At 43.6% G+C, this 24,457-nt stretch overlaps 1 protein-coding gene across 1 annotated transcript; it reads left to right on the top strand.

Annotated features, from left to right (window-relative positions):
* Positions 1-19,178: 19,178 nt before the first annotated feature.
* Positions 19,179-21,577, top strand: LOC145536117 (endonuclease V-like). Its single transcript, XM_081564746.1, has 2 exons — positions 19,179-19,237; positions 19,541-21,577. Exons 1-2 carry the CDS (start codon positions 19,182-19,184, stop codon positions 20,379-20,381), a joined length of 897 nt encoding a protein of 298 aa, XP_081420872.1. The 5' UTR covers positions 19,179-19,181; the 3' UTR covers positions 20,382-21,577.
* The last annotated feature ends 2,880 nt before the right edge of the window (positions 21,578-24,457 follow it).

Here is a 24,457-nt window from a genome sequence, read left to right on the forward strand (position 1 = left end):
GCAGGGTTCCACAAATAGCACTGAGGAGGAGAAAGGACCAGGGGTGTGTGTGTGTGTGTGTGTGTGTGTGTGTGTTAGTCTATGCCAGTTGAGCCAATCTAGGGCTAGACTTTATCTGAGATTCTGTGCTCATTTCTATGCATTTACATTTTCTTTTTTTAGTTTTGTGTTTCCCTTCATTTCCTAGTCAAGCTCTTTTTGAAAAATGCTAATCTGGTCTTCGCTGTACTAACAGGAAAAGAGATTTGTCTACACTCGTGCCAAGAGACTTGGAGAACCCAGAGTGTTCTGGAAGCCAATCTTGCTGGTGAAATAAAGAGCCCATTTGGAAACAAGGCAAGAGCTTGGAGGTGCTCTGTCCTGCCTGGGTGCCTGCTTCATCTTGCATTCTTCCCAGATCATTTCCAGACCAATCACCCTCCAACCATTTGCCTGCTGCCACTGCAGCAGCAACAAGCACAGATTTTAGAAAAAGCCAGCTAAACATCTTCTTGCCCTTCTCTTTAGCCCACCTCCTTCCCCTAGTTTGGGTCATCTGAACCTTTCCACTACAAATTAAAAAAAAAAAAAAAACAAATGCAATGATTATTGAAGCCAGAGGAAATAAAGGATGTCGTTCTACTCTTAATGCTTATTAAATTTGGACTTAATCTTCTTCATTGCCATTAAGCCTCTAAACTAGCCAATACACTTAAACGAGGTGAAATGAAAAGACTTACTGTAAGAGATGACAGGAGGCTCTTCGGGAAATTAAAATCTCCAGAGATTTCCAAGTGTGAGTTACTGAGCCAGGAAGGCGAAAGAAAGAAAGGGTTTTTAAAGTTTAATAAACAGGATGCCAATTAGGCCTCAGGATTAAAAAGCTAGGTGATGTCAGTGTTATCGATGGGAGGAGGGGTTAACTGGAGCCAGGGAATTAGTAAGCACTGTGTCGTTTCTAGATCCTTCTTTGATTCACTTTTTTGGGAACCTGCTGAGGGTGCATTTCCTATCTCAGTTTATCCCTCTATGACACAGGAAGAAACACACAGCGATGAGGAAATTCCTAACTGTTTGTGTAAAGGTTCAAAAAAGGCCTTTCCTCATTTACCAAGTCCCTGATACTGTTCTGACACCTTTAAGGCTGTAATTCGGGTGAGCTCCCTGCCTAGTGACTACAGGAGGGAAGATGTCAAAGTTACCCAATAATCCAATATAGGCTTGGACTGGGAAAACGACCTCTGTTGGATTCCATAGTGCCAGTTTTCTATCACCTTTTTGGAGAAAGAGTCCTTTCCCAGAAATCCTCTTTTACCCCCTCCCCCAGCTCTCCCCTCTGCACATCAGAAGCAGCCCTAAGGCATCAGAAGGACACCTCCCATCTTGGGAGGATTTCCAGGGCCCCAGTTTCCACCAGCCAGAAGTTTGATTTACTGGCACCATCTGCGGGAAGACAAATGGCCCCTTCTGGCTGTGCTGGTCAGATGCAGAGAAGGAAGAAAAGGAGAAAAAAATGGAGGAAGGCAGATTAGTAAATCAATAAATACCCAAATGACATATAACGAATGAACAAATAAAAATTCCTTATAGGAAGGTGGTAGGTGTCCTGAGATGGTGATGTTGAAGTGGAAGGGGTGACACTTCCTTTTTTTTTTTTTTTTTTTGCCCAAGGATAATCTCTTAAATTCTGGGTACAAACAATACAGTATAACTCTTATGGTTGCTATGACAACAAGAATCCCTCTCCTCTGATGTCAGGCTGCCCTCCTCCCCTCCTTCAGAATACAGAATGCCAGTTTTTTTCTGCTGTAATGCTGCATTTGGTTTCAAGGGCTCAATCCTGGGCTTATCTAATAATTCCCTGTCTCCCAGGACTGTTTGTTCTGGACCCCTAAGGACACATTCCTTTGGGGGAGGAGGGAGTCTGACATGTGAGACTAAACCAAAGCAGACAGATGGTTCCAGTGAGGCATGTGACCTATTTCTGCTGATGTCTGGGTCAGCCTCTGACCAACCAAAGGTCCACACCTCTCCTCGCCTCCGCCTTGGACTGTTCCATACTGTAAGAGAAAGGCAGACCTGACTTTAGGGTAACAGAAGACCAGGATTTGCTTTGGGGAGCAGACTGTGGGGACTATGGTATAATGCGAAGCCCTCCTGCCAAACATCTCTTCCCCAGTTGGCCTGCCGGAAACTCTCATTAGTAGAATAATTTTTATAGATGAAAGCCTTAAAAGTAGCTGCCAAATGAAAATACTCCCCATGAATGGTAAGAATAACGAACTTGCAACACCCTAGCATAAATTAGAAAGGGAGGACAGAGTTCTTGAGGGACTGGAACATGGTATAGATCAATTTTGAAGCAGAGATGAGAGGGACTAGGTTCATAACACTGGGCACGCCTCAAGATCTGCTATCTTTTCACATTCTACCCAAGCCCACTCCATTTTCTAAGTCCTAGCTCAGTAAACCTGGAAGGCATACTTTTTCTTGACGAAGTAACTCTATACCTTTTTCATGATGTAGCTTTTATTTTATTTTAAAATTGAGGTATAGTTCATTTATGGGCTTCCCTGGTGGCTCAGTGATAAAGAATTCACCTGCAGTTCAGGAGACACAGGAGACATGGGTTCGATCCCTGGGATGGAAAGATCCTCTGGAGGAGGGCATGGCAACCCACTCCAGTATTCTTGCATGGAGAATCCCATGGACAGAGAAACCTGGAGGGCTATAGTCCATGGAGTCATGAAGAGCCAGACATGACTGAAGTGACTGAGCATGCATGCATAGTTGATTTATAATGTGTTATTTTCAGGTGTACAGCAAAATGATTCAGATATATATAATTATACTATATCTCCTTTTTCAGATTCTTTTCTTTTATAGATTATTACAACAACAACAAAAGCCCTGGGACTTTCCTGGCAGTCCAGTGGTTAAGACTCCGAGCTTCCATATTTAAGATGGATAAGCAAGCAGGACCTATGGTATAGAACAGGAAACTCTGCTCAATGTCATGTGGCAGCCTGGATGGGAGGGGAATTTAGGGGAGAATGAAAACACGTATATGTATGGCTGTCCACCTGAAATTATCACAACATTGTTAATCAGCTATTCTCCAATATAAAATAATGAGTTAAAAAAATAAAAAAGACTCCAAGCTTCCAATGCAGGGTGCTCGGGCTCTGTCCCCGGTCAGGAAACTAAGATCCCTCATGCCATGGGGCACAACCAAAAAGTAAAACAAAAAACAAACAAAAACTCTGGAAGGCATTCTCGATGCCACCTTTTCACTACTCCAGTCCAACTAATCATGAATTCATGTCTCATCTGGGTTACTTTCCTGCATAAGCCTCCTAACTCGTCGCCCTGCTCTCACTGTTGCCCTATTCTCACCCATTCTCCACCCTGCAGCCAGAGTGAGAATGTGATCATATCACTCCTCTAATTAGATCATTACAATGGAGTTCTTTTGCCCACAGGGTAGAGTCCAGCCAACCGAGCACAGCATTCAAGACTCTCTACATGGGACCCAGCTCCTGCATCTCCAGCTATATGCCACATCTCCCACCCCAACACGTTTTCCATACATCCTAAGCTCCAGCTATTAAATACAGCTAACTGCTCCTTGTGATTTGTCAAGTTCATCCCGTTTCTGATCTTTTGCACAGGAGGCTTACTCTCCCTGGAACTCCCCTTCCTTTCTTTCCCTTCTCCTAGTGTACTCGTATTAGTCTTTCCAGAATCAGCTTGTGTGTCACCTGCTCCAGGTCTTTCCTGACCCCTTCTCCCCACCCTCCCAAGTCCAGATTAGTTGCTTTTTTTGCCAGGGACCCACAGGACTTCTGGGCCTTTCCAGGTGGCACTAGTGGTAAAGAACCCTGCCTGCCAATGCAGGAGACATAAGAGACACCGGTATGATCCCTGGGTCGGGAAGATCCCCTGGAGGAGGGCATGACAACCCACTCCAGTATTCTTGCCTGGAGAATCCCAAAGGCAGAGGAGTCTGGTGGGCTACAGTCCATAGGATCACTAAGAGTCGGACATGACTGAAGTGACTTAACATGCAAAGGACTTCCGCATCACTCAGGAAATGCACCAACCACATTGTCTTGTAATTATTTGTTGATTATCTACATCTCCCAGTAGACTGTGAGTTTCATGAGGGCACAGACTGTGTCATTATTCATTATTATATCTCTAGTCCTTAACACAGTATCTGTCAATCGGCAACACTCCATAAATACACGTCAAATGAACAAGCAATACCAGATGGTGTGGATAAGCTGTCATTCTTGGTAGAAGAGAAGCAGCAAAAGGGGAAACTGAAGCTCAAAGGGAAAAGAATAAATAAAAAATTAGGAAAATTCTGAAAGAAGAGCATTTGAGGAGAAACAAGATATTTAATATCAGATATTAAAACATGATGCTACCTTAAAATAGTTGAGTTCTTAAAAAAAAAAAAACAGTTGAGTTCTTGTGGGAAAAAAATGCCTATTAACAATCCTCAATACGTGTGGGAAATTAGTACATTTTAAAGATGGCATGTCAAATCATTGGGGGAAAAGATGAATTATTCAAAAATTATATTTGCATAATGGGCTAGCTGAATTCTCTAACTTACTCTTTACATCAAAATTAATTATAGATGAATCAAAGATTTTAATGTGAAAAATGAAACCTTAAAAGTACTAAAGGAAAATACGGGAGTATTTAAATACATATACTCCTGGTAAGGGGAAAGCCTTTGTAAGCAGGCCACCAATCTAGAAATCAGTAGAAAAACCATAAATGTGACCACATAAAAATTTTAAGTTTCTGCACATCAAAAATATACATAAACAACGTCAAAAGACAAATGACAAGCAACAAGATATTTGCAGCACTTGTGACGGACAAAGGGCTAATTTCCTTAATTTCCAAAGAGCTCAAAGAAATCAACAAGAAAAACACCAGCAAATCCAAAGACAAGCAAGCAAATGATAAGAACCAGCAGTTCACAGAAAAAGAAATAGGAATGGCAAATACACACATAAAAGTATGTTCAATCCTGCTCTTAAACAAAAGAGTGAAATCAAAACAGCAAAATGCCCTTTCTTCACCTACCATACTGGCAACTGTTTAAAAAGATTGATAATATCCAGTGTTGATGAGGGCTTAGGGGAACAGACAATTTAGCTACCATAATTTTTAATGTACATATCCTCTGGAATCCTACTGCCTGCATTCAAGTTCTATTTTGACAACTGGACTTTATGACTTTGGGAAGGTTCCTCAACCTCTTTAAGCCTCGGTATCTTTATCTGCAAAATTGGAATAATAATAATACTGGAACTTTCCTGGTGGTGCAGTGGTTAAGAATCCTCCTGCCAGTGCAGGGGACACGGGTTCCATTCCTGGTCTGGGAAAATTCCACATGCCAAGGGGCAACTAAGCCCCTGCGTCACAACTACTGAGCCCATGAGTCATAACTATTGAGCCCACCGCCACAACTACTGAAGCCCGTTCACCCTAGAGCCCATGCTCCACAATAAGAGAAGTCACCACAATGAGAAGCTCTCACACAGCAACTAGAGAAAGCCTGCGCACAGCAACAAAGACCCAGCATAGCCAAAAATAAATAAATAAAATTGTAATTAAACAATAATAATACTGTCAGTCTGTTTGGGCTGCTATTTAAAAATAACACAGACTGGGTAGTTATAAACAATAGAAATGTATTTCTCATAGTTTTGCAGGCAGGGAAATCCAAGATCAAGCTGTTAGCACGGGGGAGTTTCTCAGTGGTCCAGTGGTTAAGACTCCCTGAATATTTGATCCCTGGTTGAGGAACTAAAATCCTGCATGGCGTGGCATGGCCAAAAAAAAAAAAGTGCCAGCATGGTTAGGCTCTAGTGAAGGCCTTATTCCAGGTTGCAGACAGCCACCTTCTTGCTATATCCTCACATGGTGGAAGGAGGTCTCTCGGGCTTTTTTGAAGGGCACTAATTCTGTCCATGGAAGCTCTGCCTTAATGACTTAATCACCTTCCAAAGGCCCCATCTCTGTCCCCCCCCATCTCTTAATACTATCACATTAGGCATTAGGGCATACGGGCATTAGATTTTCAATATAAATTTTGGGGAGGACACAAACATTCAGTCTATAGCAGGTACTTACCTCATAGAGTTGTTATAAGTATGAAATGAGATAAGGCATGTAAAGGGCTTGGCATAGTACCTAGCACATAATAAGCACACAATAAGTGTGAGCTCTCATTATTATTACTGTGCCCCAAAGAGGCATTTATTAGTATATTCATTGCAGTATTATTCATAATACCAAACAGAAACAAACAAAAAAAACCCCAAATATCCTAGAAACAACTTAAATATCCATCAATAAGGATTTGATTTACTAAATTATGCCATATGTTGTAGTGCTATGCAGCCATTAAAAAAATAAGAGATACATCTAGAGGGATCAATATGGATGAATTTCTAAGTTATGAACTGTATAAAATGTATAATTTCATTTGTGTAAATAAAAAAGGAAATATGCCTCTCTCCACACACAAACACACACATGTATGTGGTGGTTTTGTTTTTTTTGAAAGGTTATTCAGTATCCTGAAAATAGTGTTTATCTTTGGAGAAAGAGTTAGATAGGGATAGAGAGAAAGATGGAAAAGAGAATTCTGATTTTAATTGCATACTTTTATATACTGTTTGATCTTTTATCCCGTCAGTTCAGTTCAGTCACTCAGTCATGTCTGACTCTTTGCGACCCCATGAATCACAGCACACCAGGCTTCCCTGTCATCACCAACTCCCAGAGCTTGCTCAAACTCATGTCCATCAAGTCGATGATGCCATCCAACCATCTCATCCTCTGTTGTTCCTTTATCCTTCTGCTCTCAATCTTTCCCAGCATCAGGGTCTTTTCCAATGAGTCAGTTCTTCCTATCAGGTGGCCAGAGTATTGGAGCTTCAGCTTCTGCATCAGTCCTTCCAATGAATATTCAAGACTGATTTCCTTTAGGATGGACTGGTTGGATCTCCTTGCAGTCCAAGAGACTCTCAAGAGTCTTCTTCAATACCATAGTTCAAAAGCATCATTTCTTCAGCACTCAGCTTTCTTTATGGTTCAACTCTCACATCCATATATGACTACTGGAAAACCCATAGCTTTGACTCTAGGGACCTAAGTCAAGTATAACTCGAGTACAGACTCGAGGTGTACGTTTGTACTTGATTTTATCATATATATACATACATATATATATATTTAAAGAAATGATCTGATAAACTGATCCTGTCACTGTTTACAATTCTTCAACAGCTTTCCACCTCACTCTGAGGAAAAGCCTAAGTCATTCCAATGGCCTGCAAGGTCCTCATGATCAGATCTCTTGCTCTGCCATCGACTTTCCAACTTTCTATCCTGCCATTTACTTCCTCACTCCCACCACTTACCTGGCTTCCTCTCTGCTCCACAGACAAACCAGCCAGAGTCCTACCTCAGGACTTGCTCTGGCTGCTTCCCTCTGCATTTGAAGGTATTCGAATAGCTCACTCCTTCAGTACCTTTAAGTCTTAAGCTCAAATATCGCACTCTCAATGAGGCCTCCTCTGCCCCTCTCCCATTTAAAATGGCAACTCCTGACATTTCTATCCCCATATCCTGCTTTCTTTTTTTTTCCACCTTATTTATAACCATCTCTTATACTATATATTTTCCTTACTAGTTCATGACCTCTCTCTCTCTCTCCACTATAATGTAAAATTCATGAAGACAGGGATTTGGGTCTATTTGGTTGATCTTCATTGTTCTATCTCTAGTGCCTAGTGTCTCACAAATAGTAGGTACTTAAAAAATATTTGTTGAATGAATGAATAAAAGATTTTCAGGCAAGAAGCAGCCTAGGAACTCAGCCCTTCTTTTTCCTTATCTCAGCTTTATTTTGGGATTCTCTCTTAATTCTCCTCCTCTAGAATTTCCAGCTTCTTCTTCATTCTTGTGCCTGGCAAAAAAGCTCAAAAAATATTTGTTGAAGAATGAATTTATATATGCATTCTGAGATATGTGATTGGTAACTAAAGAGTAAAACCCCAGGAGTATTTGAATTTTAGTAGTGATCAAAACCTATTTGCAAAGGGATTAGCTGGCTTCTTGGCACCACCAAGATCTCCCCACAGTAACGGGTACATTTGCCACAAACTCTGGGAATCCACCACCTTCTCTTTCCCCTCCCACTTATTTAATGATGCTCATGGACTTCCCTGATGGCTCAAATGTTAAAGAATCTGCCTGCAATGTGGGAGACCTGGGTTTTATCCCTGGGTTGGGAAGATCCCCTGGAGAAGGGAATAGCTACCCACTCCGCTATTCTGGCTTGGAGAATTCCATGGACAAGGGAGCCTGGGAGGCTACAGTCCATGGGGTTGCAAAGAGTCGGACACGACTGAGCTACTTTCACAATAGTCCCAACAAACAATGGGCCTAGGAATAGCTTTAAGATGACTATTTGATTTTTACAGTTTCCAGGGCCTAAAGAGAGTGTGTAAAAGGAAAGACAAACTCACAGCACAAACTATGAATATTCTTAAAGAAATACACACACACAAATAGGTATATATACATGTAAATATGTGAATACACATTTACATACACCAGTTGTCAAATACATACCAGGGCAATTTCTAAGCAACTCCCCACAAACAACAGCAATATTTTATATTTTTAAAACAAAACCCTTGACAAATTCTAAGTCTTGCCAAGTCATGTATCTTTTATGTGTCAATAAAAAGGTAATTCTAGATCCAGGCATTCCTAGATCATCACTCAAGTTGGTTTATTCTCCAAAGAGGCAGAAGACAAGATGAGCTCCACTAATGGAATTATAGCTGGATATGTGTGGGAGGGGCTGGCATCACAGTCAACTCATTCCCTTGTATTTAGAGGACAGATAACCACTGTGTGTGTGTGTGTGTGTGTGTGTGTGTGTATGTATGTGTGTGTGAAGGCATCATTTATCTTGGGTTGTGAGGTGCTAGGGTCTTAGGATTCTCTCAGCTCCCATTCATTGTCCATGCTTTTCTTCCTCCAGCACTGACTCAAATACCTTCTCCAATACTCTTGTGGAGACTGGTCATTTCTGGGAGGTGGGAATAGTGGCTGCAGAACTTAGAGTTTGATAGGAAGTTGTACTGTGAAAATGAAGCTGAGATAAGGAAAAAGAAGGGCTGAGTTCCTAGGCTGCTTCTTGCCTGAAAATATTTTATTCATTCATTCAACAAATATTTTTTAAGTACCTACAAGCAAGACCTCATGACAGTATCCCCCCAAACAAGTGACTAGCAATAAAGTCATAAGCATAAAAGAGCTCAGAGAGGAGAAAAATGGTGGTGTCAAATCCATCAGCTAGGAAAACCAAGGCATTGGTCTGAAAGAAGGTCTTATTGTTCAGGCATCAAGTCATTTGATGCTTATAGAGAAGAAAATCTACCTGTAACTCAGTGGGCCTCAAACTTTAACATGCTCATTAAAAGTCAGTTTTGTAGGCTTCATTCCCATACGTTCTTATTTAGTTAAGCTGATGTAGGGCCTGCGAATCTGCATGTATGAAAAGACCACAGGTGATGCCAATAATACTGGTTCTTCAAGGACCACACTTTGAGAACCAGAGCTTTTAATGCTTTATGTCACCACTTCTCAAGTTTTAACGTGCATATGAATCACTTGAGGATCTTATTAAAATGCAGATTCTGATTTATCAGGTCTGGGGTGGGGCCCAGGTTTCTGCATTTGTAACGAGCTACTTGGGTGTGGCTGTGGTGGTGGTACTGGCCCACAGACCACACTGGCTACTGACAGTTTAGCATATGTCCCCAGTGATGGCTAATTTTATAAGTGGGCTATAGAGTGCCCAGACATTTGGCCAGACATTATGTCTGTGGGGAGGGGGTTTTGAATAAGATTAATATTTGAATCAGTAGACTGTGTAAAGCAGATTGCCCTTCCTAATGTAGGTGGGCCTCATCCAGTCAGTTGAAGGCCTCAATGGAACACAAATGTTGAGTAAGAGGGAACTCCTCCCACCTGACTGATGAGCTAGGATGACTGTCTTTTCTCATCTTTAGACTCACACTGACATATTAACCCTTCTTGGTTCTGGAGCATGCTGGATGTCAGACTAGAACTTATATTATCATCTCTCTTGGTTCTCAGGTCTTTGGATTCAAACCACAACTGCACTATCAGCTCTCTTGGGTCTCCAAGTTGCACTATAGATCATGGGACTCCTCAGTCTCAGTTTTTGCATGATCCAATTCCTCATACTAAGTTTGTATCTATATCTATGTGTGTGCTCAGTCTCTCAGTCATGTCTGACTCTTTGTAACCCCATGGACTGCAGCCTGCCAGGCTCCTCTGTCCATGAGATTCTCCGGGTAAGAATACTGGAGGGGGTTGCCATTTCCTTCTCCAGGGGATCTTCTTGACCCAAAGATAGAACCCATGTCTCTGGTGTCTCCTGCATTAGCAGGTGAATTCTTTACCACTGAACCACCTGGAAAGCCCATCTATATCTGTGTCTATATCTATTTCGTCTATCAGTTCTATTTATCTAGAGAACTCTAACACACACCACTAATTCCAATTTGAAAATCCAGTCTAGGGACCTCCCTGGTGGTCTGGTGGTTAAGAATCTGCACTTTCACTGCAGGGAGCACGGGTTCGATCCCTTGTCAGGAACTAAGATCCTGCATGCCGCAGTGCAATTCCCCCTACCCCACACCCCCCAAAAAAGAAAATCCAGTCTCCCAGTGACTGGGAACTATACACCAATGGGAGGAGAGATCAGTTTATATTAGCATTGTGGACACCCAAAGGGTCACACTCTTTGGAATTAGAAGCAGAGGCCAAAATCTGCTATGGGTTTCTGCTTCCCTGATTCCTGGACCCCACAAGCAAAAACAACTAGTGTTTACTGAACTCTCACAGTGTGTCAGGAATTATGGCAAATATTTACATGAATTATCTTATTTGAAACTTCCAACAGGTACTACTATTATTATAGTCGTTTTATGAATAAGAAAATGGAGACTCAAAGAGTTATATTAAGTTAAGTAAGAGAGACACAACCTTACTCCCTTCTTTTATTTCCAAAAGAAATTTTGGTAAGTGCTTCTAGGGGGGCTTTGAATCCAGGTTGTCTCACAGCAAGCCCAAGCTTCTGTCCATAATATGACACTATTTTCTCTGCTAGTCACTTATGCCATTGCCTGATTCATATGAGGGGCCTATGGGAGATTCAAGAGACACATCTGTCTTCTGGTTTCCCAAGAGACACTCTGAAAAAACTTACTTTGTTTTCCCTCTTCTCCAATGATCATAGTTTGTTTACATATTAAATATGGTGACAGCTCTCAGATCTACATGGCTCATTTTTGTGCCAGGGCTATATGTTGGGTTTCCTTGGTGTAGGTAGTTTACAACTACTAATAGTACCTTCTTCTGGCTCATATCAGCTCTGGTTTGGCTATTTTCAGTAGGCCAACAGCATTTATGGGTCTTGTGTACATGCCTTAATATTGCAATTATTAGTAGATGCCAGCTTCCAGAATATCTAGCACTTTGGATGATGGGCTAGGGCCTGTAAATTTCAGTCCCAGGCAATGCTTCCTATCTGTGTAGGTGGCAGCAAGCAGAGTGATGGACCACATGAATCACACAGTTCTGAGAGTGGCTCAAGTCCAGATCCAATAAGAGCTTTCTTAGAAGCTCCCCTTTTCAAAATAACCCATAATTCTCAGAGGAGAGGAGTATGGTTATTTATAAAGCCAAAACAACAACCAGTACAGAAAACCTCTCTCCGAGCAGATGAAACCTTCTGCCACAGAGGTAAAGCTCAAAACTAAAACACTGGCCAAGGAGCTATTGCAGTGCCCAGCCATCAGCCAATCCAAGGGCAAATCAGATGGCACACAAGATGGGGTACAGAGTCAAACCAGTTGAGTCAACTGGGCCTTTAACTGTCAGAATGAAAAATATTTTGGTTCAACTGAGAAACAGCATTAAGATCATAAAGTACAATGGTTCATTTATGGTGGTTGTTGATACCTTTGTTTAAGGTGTGTCCTTACTTCTTTTCTGTGTGGGCCTCCTCTCTTTTCCATGCAATCATTGCTGCATGAACTCAAAATTCTTTCAGGCTGGAAGTCTGAGTGGCTTGGCCTAGTGGTCACCCTTTGTGCAGAGTAACGGTTTCGTGAGGCAAAGGAACTGGGGCCGGGCAAAAGCTCTGAAAACACTTTTGTGGCTTCCACTGAAGATGCCTGTGCTGTCAATGCCTACACTTCTAGGCATTTGCGTTTGTTTTCTAATTCCCACCTTATCTCTGCTGAACTGAGGGATTTGTCCACAACTGGCCAGCTGAGACAGGGAAACACTGGGTTGTCAGAGGCCAGGTATGGAGGTGGCAGCATCCATCCTGGTTCAGGATTCTAGGGGTCACCTGTGGAGGTGGAGGAGAGGCAGACTGAAAGTGAAAGACAGGAAGGGGAAGACCAGTTACTGAGGCTGATGTGTCCTCCTGGCTTGAGACTGCCCTTCCCCTTTGATGTCTGTAACAGAAATGGCAGTACAACAACTATGTGATTTTTTAGAGATTTTTTTTAATGTGGATCATTTTTAAGGTCTTTACTGAATTTGTTACAATATTGTTTCTGTTTTATGTTTTGTGTGATTTTTTTTTTTTTTGGCTGCGAGGTATGTGGGATCTTAGCTCCCCCACCAGGGATAGAACCCAGTCCCCTCCTGCATTGTAAAGGGAAGTCTTAACCCATGCACTGCCAGGGAAGTCCCACTACTACTATGCAATGTTAATGTCTCAGGCTGTGTAAGGACATGCCCCCAGGCCCCCCAGCACTAACCAAATCCACAGGTGAAAAGATGGATCCAAGGGAAAGGTGCCTCAAAACCCCGCATGGGTTTCTCTGAGCAGTTTGGGGACTTGCAAGGCGGCAGTGGAAAAATGATTGAGGCCAAATCTGCATGTCACCTCAGCTTGCAGATTTACATTTATTTGCTTTTATTTTGATTTCATTTTGTAATGGCAAAAAACCCTTGAGTGGCTTCCTTAATTAAGCAAAATTAAGGCCAGCTCACACCTTTGTGCAAGAGAAAGAGCCTTTCAGGATCTTTTGTGTGATGTCTCTTTAGTGTTCCCTTGCCTACCCCACATCTTCTGGCTGGGAAGAAAAAGAAGGGGACCCCATCTCTCCTCAAAGACTTCAGGTTAAGGAAATCTGACCAAGTAGCTAGGTCTAACCATAGCCTCCCGGGAAGAAAGGACACTGCAGGCCCCAAGGAGCAGCTCAGTGTGACGAAAGGGGAGTCAGCCATTCGGGAGGATTTCTTTTCCTCTGCTCCCCACTCTGCTTCTGGCTTCTGCATCTGCTGTTTTTGTTTGCCTTGGGATGCAAGGCACAACCTCAGCCCCTTCTTCGATTTCAAACAGACGTCTACTCATCTCTGCCCGCGTGCTCAGTCGCTCAGTCGTGTCTGACTCTTTGCAACCCCATGGACTGTAGCCCACCAGCCTCCTCTGTCCATGGGATTTCCCAGGCAAGAATACTGGAGAGGGTTGCCATGCCCTCCTTCAGGGGATCTTCCCGACTCAGGGATGGAACCCACGTCTCCTTCATTGACAAGCTGATTCTTCACTGCTGAGCCACTGGGGAAGGCCCTACTCATCTCTAGACTTCACTAATTTTGGGGGACAGTCCCTGGAAGGGGGTCTCAGCATGGAGGCTTCTGCCAAGTCCCTTGTGTTCTTCTTCCTCTTCTCTCTCTTCTGCTCTTTTTTCACTCCTCCTCCTCCTAGATTGTGCTCCTGCCTCTCATGCAATTTCTTCTCACTCTATTAGACTATCTAGCAGGTCAATCATCTAGGTCTTAACAGAATTAAGAACGTTTCTTTTGTGTACCAGTAGCCATTCTCTTTAAAAGGAGATCAGGATTATAAATCACTTTATTTTTTGTGGGGTCGTTCATCCTCATAATTTCCCATAAGACAGATGGGAAAATTGAGGTCATAGCCACCTAGCAATCCAACAGTGTCACTTGGCTCCAGACACAAGTCCTCTGTATACCAGCCTGCTTCTGTTTTCTTCAGAGCATGCTCTCTCTTTTTTTTTTTTTGTAGAATCTTTGCCAACTGTACATATTCTTTTTTTTTCAGCTCTACATATTCTTTTTTTTTGGCTGTGCTTGGTCTTTGCTGTGGCATGTGGGCTCCTCCTTGCAGCGTGCAACCTTCTCTAGTGACCTGCGGGCTCCAGAGCTTGTAGACTCAGTAGTTGTGGTGTGTGGGCTCTGTAGTGGTGGCACGTGAGCTTCTCTAGTTGTGGCCTGAGGCTTAGTTGCCTCATGGCATTTGGGAACTTAGTTCCCCCACCAGGGATCAAACTCATGTCCCCTGCACTGGCTGGCGGATTCTTAACCACTGGATCACCAGGATGTCTCCTCAATTGTACATATTCTAATGTGAAACCTTTTATGGATGGTGGTAGATGATCTTGTTGCTATCCCCTAGGTTCCATGCTTCTCTAGAATCTCAAGAGAAAATACCATCTCCTCAAAAGATAGGAGCTCTTAGAATGCAGCCAAAAATCCTTCCAGGATCCATGAAAGCTGTCCAACTTGTTTGGGGTGTGTTTCCCACTTTTCAAACCCCTCTTCAATACTGGCTGAGAAGGGAGAAGTTGGGGAGAGATGACTGGAAAAGGCAAGAAATGAACTGTGTCCCTGAGGATCTTTTTTTAAAGCCAAATAAACACCTACTGTTGTTGTTTAGTCGCTAAGGCTCAGACAGTAAAGAATCTGCTTGCAATGCAAGAAATGCTGGTTCCGTCCCTGGGTTGGGAAGATCCCCTGGAGGAGGAAACGGTAACCTGCTCCAATATTCTTGCCTGGGAAATCCCATGGGCAGAGGAGCCTGGCAGGCTACAGTCCGTGGAGTCACAAAAGAGTTGGACGTGGCTGAGCGACTGAACAATGAAAGCAACAACAACCACCTACCACTGTGGTCAAAGCAGGCAACCCAATTCTGGGCTTGTTAGAGGAAAGACCTGTCCCTTCCTCTTGCACAAAGAATGGCTGCCTCTGAATTCCGCCTGCAGGGAGACACAGCAGAGCTGGGGGAGGCCCAGAGCGATGGCGAATGCAGATTGTGGTCACGACATTCAGGAGATGTTATCAGAAACCTCTCGAGGTTTTGAAAGGGATACATTTAGAAAACCACAAATAAATGTGATTTTATGCAACAGAAAACAAATATATGAAATTCATTATCCTCAAGAGTTAGTGTAAACTGAAAGCATGTGTAAATACCTTTCAAAAAGGGTTACAAGCATTCATAAATGTATGCATAGCTGGTTACTAAGGGCAACTAGCATGTTTTCATAGGAAGCTGGAAACAGAAGATACTTTAGAGATCAGCTCATCTCTAGCACTCCCGCTCCCTGCCCGACCTCTGCAGTGAGGAGCCAAAGGCGGAGCCAGATGGGAAATGGGTGATTCCTAGTGGTCTCCCAGGTAACCCCCATCCCCACCCTCAATCTTTTGCTTGAAACTTAAGTTTTAGAGAGGAGAGAGGGAACAAACAGGCTTAAACACCTCTAATTAGCTAGAGGAGCCACAGAGACTCTTTGTGTGTGGGGCTTGGGGGATGGGCAGAGGGCGAACATGCAAAGATGGAGAAGAAAAAGATCCTGTCTTGTCCTTCGAGAGATCATAGTCTAATAAGGGATGTAAAATAAGTGAGAAAATATTACGAGATTATGTACAGCACAGCAGGGTATAACCTGAGGGCATAGAGAAGGGCTGAGTACCATGAACAAAAAAGTGGAGAGTAGGGCAAACTGGCTTCCGGATGTGAGGGAACCTGAAGCAAATGTCAGCATTTGGCTTAAACACACAGGGAATGGTTAGCCCTGCCACCATCTAGTCAAGCCTAGACTCCATTTATTTATTTATTACCATAATATGGTAAACATACTATGGTAAAAAATTCTTAATTTTTGTCTTTGTTGCACAGGCACCATGTGGGATCTTATTTCCCCGACCAGGGATGGAACCCACACTCCCTGCATTTGGAAGCCTGGAGTCCTAATCACTGGACCACCAGGGAAGTCTCCAGACTCCATGTTAGAGCTCAAGGTTCTTCAGAAACAATGGGAATGGTGCTCCCTGGAGTTGCCCATCTCAGCAGCCCTCCTCAAAAATCAGCTACAGTGACTTCCTCCATTTCCAGGTGAGGAAATGGAGGCCTGGAGACATGACTGAATGAACTACTTGGGGTACACAGCTATTTCATGTCAGAGTGGGGCTCCACCTCACTTCTGTCACACTTCCTTGCCAAGGAGGGTGGGCTCTCAAAGGCAGCCCGACCCTCTCACAACACACACCTCCTTGAGACCCCTCTTCCAGCAGGGCCACCATTAGCCTATTCACATTAGAATGAAATGTTTCATTGATTAGAATTAGAAACTCTTCATTTTTATGAATGAGGAAAGGATATCTCTTCCTCTAGGCAGGCGCAGACCCTCACAGGGTGCTCGGCTTGGCAGAGAGCTTGAGTTAAGCTTCAGCTCTCATCTGCTTCCTCAGGTGGGTTTCCTGCCCCAGACACCCTGCCCCACCCTACCTGGTAGCCCTGCCCATGAGGAATGTGAGTCCTGGGCTGTGAAGCAACCCCAGGAAGTGTCTGTCCTTGTAAAGACCCTGCTCCTCCAGAGCCAATCGCTCCCCTCCCAGACCCCCAGCCTCCAGGTGACGGCATTTCAGTGATGGAAGACACCAGCCCTGTCAAGTTGCTCTCAGATTTTGAAGTCTGGAAAGCTGGTGTGGACTCCCTCAGGCTATAAGACAGTTCATACACATAAGATGTTATTATTTCACTATTAAATAAACAGTACAACAATTAAGTCTGATTTGAAAAAATGAATCAGCTTCCTTCACACGGCTGGAAGTTCTCAAATGAGGTGCCAAACTTCATGTTTAGTGCCTGTTGAATAAACAGCCCACTCAGCTGCCTTTCTTCTAGCAGCGCCTTCCAGCTTTGAAATTCCAGTCACCTCCCAAGTCAGGTGGGGCCTCAGCTGGGGAGAGCAACCAGCCTCCTCTTCCTATAATTCTCTGCGGGCTGTAGGACCAGAGTGTAGATCTCATCCTCTCCCCTTTGGCCCATGCAACTTGTCTTCCTCCTAAACCATCTGTCAGTATTATGACCGACTAAGCACGATACCGGAGCTTCCCCCTTGGCTCAGTGGTAAAGAATCTGCCTGAGATGCATAAGACGCAGGAGACCTGGGTTCGATCCCTAGGTGAGGAAGATCCCCTGGAGAAGAGTGTGACAACCTACTCCAGTATTCTTGCGTGGAGAATCCCACTGAAGAGGAGCCTGGAGGGCTACAGTCCATGAGATTGCAAAGAGTCCGACAAGACTGAAGCGACTGAGAACGCACACAAGCACAACACCAGAAAGTCCTGAAATTGAGCCCATACGCTCTCCTCTTTCTATTGTTCCTCAATTTCCTAGGACCCAGAAGATAAGATTGAGTAGAAAGCCTGGGGTATAATTTCCCCCCTGGCCCCACCACTCACTAGTGCTTGCAATTCTCCCAGGAGTCTAATTTCTTCCTAACATGTGACTCCAAGAATCTGTAGGTAATTGCACAGAGCTCTGATAAGGAGAACACACAGCATCAGTCACTCCAACTGCAGGGTGAATGTGTTTGTCCTTCCTTTTCCTACTGAGATAGAAGGATATGTGAATCAGGCGACATGCGAATATCTCACACTTTAATGGAATGCATGCACTGCACCAAAGGTAGCTGTGAAAGAAGTTCTAGTTCCTCATTAGCTATTTTCCTTTCTCTTTACTCCTTCCTTCCTTCCTTCTCCTCTCCCTCCCTCCTTCTTTCCTTCTTTCCTCCCTCCCTCCCTCTTCTCCCCTCTTTCCATTTGGGAGGCTATAATAAATGGATTTATTACGGGGTAAGTTCTTTCAACAGGCCTAGTTTAACTGTCAGATCACAGTTTAGTGGAACTTCAGTGGGAGAAACAGGAAAGGCTGTGAAAGGCCGAGGGGTTCCTGTTCTTATCTGAGACTGTCCCAATGGGATTGAGCTGCCATGTAAAACTTGGAATACAGTAGGGTTGAAGCACATGCTGCTGGTTTTAGTGGGAGGAGGGTTTCTGCAATTCTTTTGGAACCTAACTCCCTTTAATCATCAACCTTCATCTCCTGGGCAATGCCAGGACCTTCTGCCAGGACCATCCTCACTTGTCCCTTCCAGAACTGTTTCTCCCACATTCCCTCCACTTTTAAAAATTAATTGATGGGGCTTCCCTGGTGACTCAGAAAGTAAAGAATCTGCCTGCAATGTGGGAGATGGAAGAGACTGAGGTTCAATCCGTGGGTCAGGAAGATCCCCTGGAGAAGGAAAAGGCTACCCACTCCAGTATTCTTGCCTGAAGAATTCCATGGACAGAGGAGCCTGGTGGGATACAGTCCACAGTGTGACAGAGAATCAGACATGACTGAGCAACTAACACTTTCACATCTTTTAGAGCAGTTTTAGGTTTACAGAAAAATTGAGCAAAGAGCACATATGCCCCCTCTCCCTCTGCACACAGTTACCTCTATTATTAAATCTTGAATTAGGGTGCTACTTTAGTTTTAATTGATGAACCAATAATGATACATTATTATTAAAGTCCGTAGCTTATATTAGGGTTTACTCTTTGTACTGTACAGCTCTATGCATTTTAACAAATGTATAATGACATGTACCCACCATTACAGTATCTTAGAGAATAATTTCAGTGCCCTACAAATCCCCTGGGTTCTACCTATTCATGCCTCTCCTTTAGCCCCAGCCCCTGGCAACCACTAATCTTCCTACTCTCTATAGTTTTGCTTTTTTAAAAATGTGACATAGTTGGAATTATGTAGTATATAGCCTTTTCAGACTGGCTTCTTAGAGATATGTGTTAAGTGACATCTGTGTCTTTTCATGCTCATCTTCTTTCATTGCTGAATAATATTCCATCATCTGGATGTACCAGATTTTATTAACTTACCTTTTGGAAGGTATCCTGATTACTTCTAGGTTTTGCAATCATAAAGAAAGCTGCAGGCTCTGGCCAGCGCCATGGCCGGAAAGGCGGTTGGGAAACCGCCTGAGGAAATCTTGTTGGACTGGAAACGGTAATGAGGCAGGAGACGCGCAAAGTCCGGGGATTGGAGCGACATGGTTCCCGCGGACCTCCGACCTCATAACCCCGACTTGGGGCCGCAGGGGCCTGGGCCTGCTTCTGGCTTGTGGGCGAAAGGGCTGTAGTTTCCGGGACCATGTCTGGGTCCCAGGGAAGGAAGGGACTTCGAGACCAGGAGGGTCCCTGGTAGAGCTCCTACTCCCGAGCTGGACTCCGCGTGAGGGCGGCCGCAGCTGGACCGTGGGGTGCGGGGCTTCTGGGCTGGGCGGCCCGCTGGAGCTGTTTCTACTCTCAGGGAGCAAGCCTCGTTGAAGACCCGTGTTGTGGACCGGGACACGGAGGCTTGGCAACGGGACCTCGCCTTCTCAGGCCTGCAGAGGGTCGGGGGCGTGGACGTGTCTTTTGTGAAGGACGACAGTGGCATTGCCTGCACCTCCCTGGTGGTGCTAAGCTACCCAGAGCTTGAGGTGCTGTATGAGGACTGCCGAATGGTGACCCTGACGGCCCCCTACGTTTCAGGCTTTCTGGCCTTCCGCGAGTTGCCTTTTCTGGTGGACGCGGTGCAGCGGCTTCGGGAGAGGGAACCCCACCTCATGCCCCAGGTCCTTTTTGTGGATGGAAATGGGGTGCTGCACCACCGAGGTTTTGGGGTGGCCTGCCACCTTGGTGTCCTCACAGACCTGCCTTGCATCGGGGTGACCAAGAAACTCCTGCAGGTGGACGGACTCGAGAACAATGCTCTGCACAAGGAGAAGATACAGCTCCTAAAGGCTGGAGGAGATTCATTTCCTCTAATGGGAGGCTCCGGGACTGTCCTGGGCAGGGCCCTGAGGAGCCACGACCACAGCACCAAGCCCCTCTATGTCTCTGTGGGCCACAAGATAAGCCTGGAGGCAGCTGTGTGCCTGACCCACAGCTGCTGCAAGTTTCGGATCCCGGAGCCCGTGCGCCAGGCTGACATCCGCTCCCGAGACTACATCCGCAGGACCCAGGAAGTCCAAGGGGCCCCTACCCCGCAGTCGGGGAGGAGCAAGGAGGCACAAAGGTCAAACGCGTGCCCCCAAGGAGTCTCAGAAGAGCCTACAGGCACCTCCAAGGGGACTCCTGCAGTTGGGAAGGCCTGTCCCAGGTTCTGATGTCCAGTCCTCCCCAGATGTCCACACGGGCACGTCTTTCTTCTCACCTCCGCTTCCACTGTCCACCCAGTCCTGGGACTGAAAACAATACCTGCTCATCACAGCCGGGGGTGCACAGGGAGCCCCACCTCACCCCAGCCTCCCTAGCAGGCCCTGGGCCGTCTGCCCACTCACCCCAGGCTCTGGGACGTGTGGCTTTGGAACCCGCACCTCAGTACCTGCGACTTCTGACTTCCTTGTGCCGGCAGTGCCCCTCCTGCCTCGGGTCTGTGTCCTGCTCGGATCCTTGCGAGTATCCAAGCACTTGTTTGATCCAGCTGGGGGACTATGTGTGAGGGTCCACGTGGAGTCCATACCGGCGGGGGCACAGTCATTTCCCAGGGAATGAAGAATGGGGGGCGTACAGCACCAGCTGGGCTCCACACTGAGACATTAGTGGTCAGAGGCAGGGACAGCCTGGGATCAACTAGGGATCAAACCCACAGCCCCTGCGTTGGAATGCAGAGTCTTAACCACTGAACTGCCAGGGAAGTCACCTTTCATTTTCTTTTTTTTAAATTAGTTTATTTATCTATTTTTTAACTTTACAATATTGTATTTGTTTTGCCATACATTGACGTGAATCACCTTTCATTTTCTTGATTGCGTCCTTTGAGTGAAGGTTTTAAAATTTGGTGAAGTTCAGTTTATCTATTTTTCATTTGTTGCTTGTGCTTTGGTGTCATAACAAAGAAACCATTGCCTAATCTGATGTCACAAAAATTTCCTCCAAGAGTTTGTAGTTTCAGCTCTTACATTTAAGATCTTTGACTCATTGTGAGGTAATTTTTGCATACGGATATTTCAGTCTTTTGTAATTCCATATGATTTTAGAACTAGCTTGTCCATTTCTGCCCGCCAAAAAAGGCAGTTAGAATTTTGATAGTGATCGCACTGATCAGTTGGGAGAGCACTGCTGTCTTAACAGTATTACCTCTTCCAGTCACTGAACTCAGGATCTTTTCACTTATTTATATCTTCTTTAATTACTTTTAACAATGTTTTGTGATTTTCCTTGTACATGTCTTGTCCTTCCTTTGGTAAAATTTATTACTAAGTATTTTATTGTTTTTGATGCTACTGTTTTATTTTTGAATTGCCCATTGCAAGTGTATAAAAATACATCTATTTTTGTTTCTTAAAAAAGAAAAAAGAAACCTGCAATAGACACTGTGTGCAGGTTTTTGTGTGGACTTAAGTTTCCAACTCATTTAAAAAATACTAAGAAGTGTGGTTGCTGGATTATACAGTAAGACTATGTTTAGTTTTGTGAGAACCTGCCAAATTATCTTCCAAAGTGGCTGAACCATTTTGCCTTCCCACCAGCAGCGAACAAAAGTTCCTGTTGCTCCATAGCCTCCTTGCCAGCATTTGGTGGTGTTAATGTTCTGGAGTTTAGCCATCCTAATAGGTATATAGTGAGTGGCAACTCATTGTTGTTTTAATTTGCAATTCCCTAATGACAGGATGTTGAGCATCTTTTCATATGCCAACTACCATCTATATCTCTCCTTTGGTGAGGTTTCTTTCACCCGCTTTTAAGTTAGGTTGTTTCCTACGTTTTAAGAATTTTCCTATATTTGAATATTAGTCCTTTACCTCTTAGGTGTTTTGGAAATACTTTTCCCTAGTTTGTGGCTTGTCTTTTTATTCTCTGCAGAGTTTTTTTAACGCGGAAGATATTTTTAATTTTAATGAAGTCCAACTTACTATTTTTTTCTTTCATGGACCATGCTTTTAGTATTGTATCTAAAAAGTCATTACCAAACCTAAGATCATCCACATTTTCTCTTATGTTACCCACTAGAATTTTTATAGTTCTGCCTTTTACATAGAGGTCTAAGATCCATTTTGAGTTAATTTTTGTGAAAAGTATAAAGTCTGTGTCTATACTCTTTCTCTCTTTTTTCTTTTGGTTATGGATGTATGTTTAGTTGTTTCAGCACCATTTGTTGAAAGGACTATCCTTTCTTTGTTGAATTGCTTTTATCTTTTGGCAAAGATCAGTTAGCTATATTTATGTGGGTCTATTTCTTTTTTTCTTCCAGCTTTATTGAGATATAATTGGCCTACAGAACACTGTATTAGTGTAAGGTGTACAGCATAGTAATTTGACTTATATACAACATGAAATGACTACCACAAATATGTCTGTGGTAATTTAATGTTTAGTGAACATTAATCATTTCATATAGATACAAAATTAAGGAAAATAGAAAAAAAATTTTCTTCTGATGAAAACTTAAGATTTACTCTTTTAACAACTTTCCTATATAACATACAACAGTGTTAAGTATATTTATCATGTTGTACACATCCTAGTACTTATTTATAAGGGTAAATTTGACCTTTTGCCTGCCTTCATCCAATTCCCCTTCCCTCCTCCTCTGCCTCTGATAGCTATAAATCTGATCCGTTTTTCTATGGATTTCCTTGTATGTTTGTTTTTGAAGTATAATTTACCTACAACACTATGCTAGTTCCTGTTATAGAACATAAGTGAAAGTCGCTTAGTCGTGTCCGACTCTTTGTGACCCCATGGACTATACAGTCCATGGAATTCTCCAGGCCAGAATACTGGACTGGGTAGCCTTTCCCTTCTCCAGGGGATCTTCCCAACCGAGGGATTGAACCCAGGTCTCCCGCATTGTAGGTGGATTCTTTATCAGCTGAGCCACAAGGGAAGCCCATAGTGAATCGATATTTCTATACATTTCAAAGTGATCACCACAAGTCTTGTTACCATCTGTCATCATCAAAATTATTGACTAATCATTGACTATATTCCCCACGCTGTGCACTTCACATCCATGACTCATTTATTTTGAAACTGGAATTTTGTGCCTCTTATTCTCCCTCACCTATTTCTCTCCTCTCCCCAGCCTGTGTGAGTCTACATCTGGGTGCTCTGTTTTGTTATATTGATTTAATTGTCTGCTCCATTTCCAATACCACATCATCTTGATTATAGTAGGTCTTGCAGTTGGAGAGTGTCAGTCTTTTGACTTTCTTCTTCACCTTTGTCTTCATAATTGTGTTGTTTATACTGGGTCTTATGCTTTTGCGTATAAGCTTTAGAATCAGTTTGTCAATATCCACAAAGTAATGCTCTGGGAAGTTGGTTGGGATTGAGTTAAATCTATACATCAAATTGGGAAGATCTTTGCATCTATGCTTATGAGAGATGCTGGTTTGTACTTTTCCTTTCTTGTAATGTCTTTTTTTGGGTTTAATATTAGGGTAATGCTGGCTTCATAGGACAAGTTAGGAGGGCTTCCCTGTGCTTTTTTCCCCTGAAACACATTGTAGAGAATTGATACAATTTATTATTTAAATGTTTGGTAGAATTCACCAGTGAAACCATCTAGGCCTGTGCTTTCTCTTTTGGAAGGTGATTAATTATTGATTCAATTTCTTTAGTTGATATAGGCCTTTTCAGATTACCTATTTCACCTTGTCTGAGTTTTGGTAACTGTGTCTTTCAAGGCATTGGTGTATTTCATCTGAGTTATCAAATTGGTGGGCATAGAGTTGTTGATAACATTCTTTTGTTTTCTTTTTAATTTCCATGGAATTCCCTCTACTAACCCACTCATTCATTTAAAAATTATATGTTGAGCATTTACTATTAAAAAAAGGAATTCAGCATGCATTTATTGAATGCCTATTAAATGCCAGGTACTGTGCTAAGGCTGGGTCTTCACCAGTGGCTCAGTGGTAAAGAATCCACCTGCAATGCAGAAAACGCAGGAGACGTGGGTTCATCCCTGGGTCAGGAAGATCCCCTGGAGGAGGGCGTGGCAACCCACTCCAGAATTCTTGCCTGGAGAATTCCATGGGTAGAGAAGAATGGCACACTATAGTCCATGGGGTCGCAGGGTCAGACATGACTGAAGTGACTTAGCACACATGTGCTAAGGCTAGGGATAGCATGGCATTGTCCTCTTAAAACTTACATTCTAGTGAGGAAGACTGAGTTTAAATAAACAAATGCGTCAAACAATCACAATTGTGTGTGTGTGTGTGTGTGTGTGTGT

This window comes from Giraffa tippelskirchi, chromosome X (assembly GCF_054371585.1).
Source record: "Giraffa tippelskirchi isolate mGirTip1 chromosome X, T2T-mGirTip1v1.2.pri, whole genome shotgun sequence".
Lineage (NCBI taxonomy): Eukaryota > Metazoa > Chordata > Mammalia > Artiodactyla > Giraffidae > Giraffa > Giraffa tippelskirchi.

Coding starts and splice junctions, on each gene's coding strand:
- LOC145536117 (XM_081564746.1), top strand. CDS start 19,182: ATGGCCGGAAAGGCGGTTGGGAAACCGCCTGAGGAAATCTTGTTGGAC. Junction 19,238..19,540: donor ATCTTGTTGGACTGGAAACG/GTAATGAGGCAG, acceptor TTCTACTCTCAG/GGAGCAAGCCTCGTTGAAGA.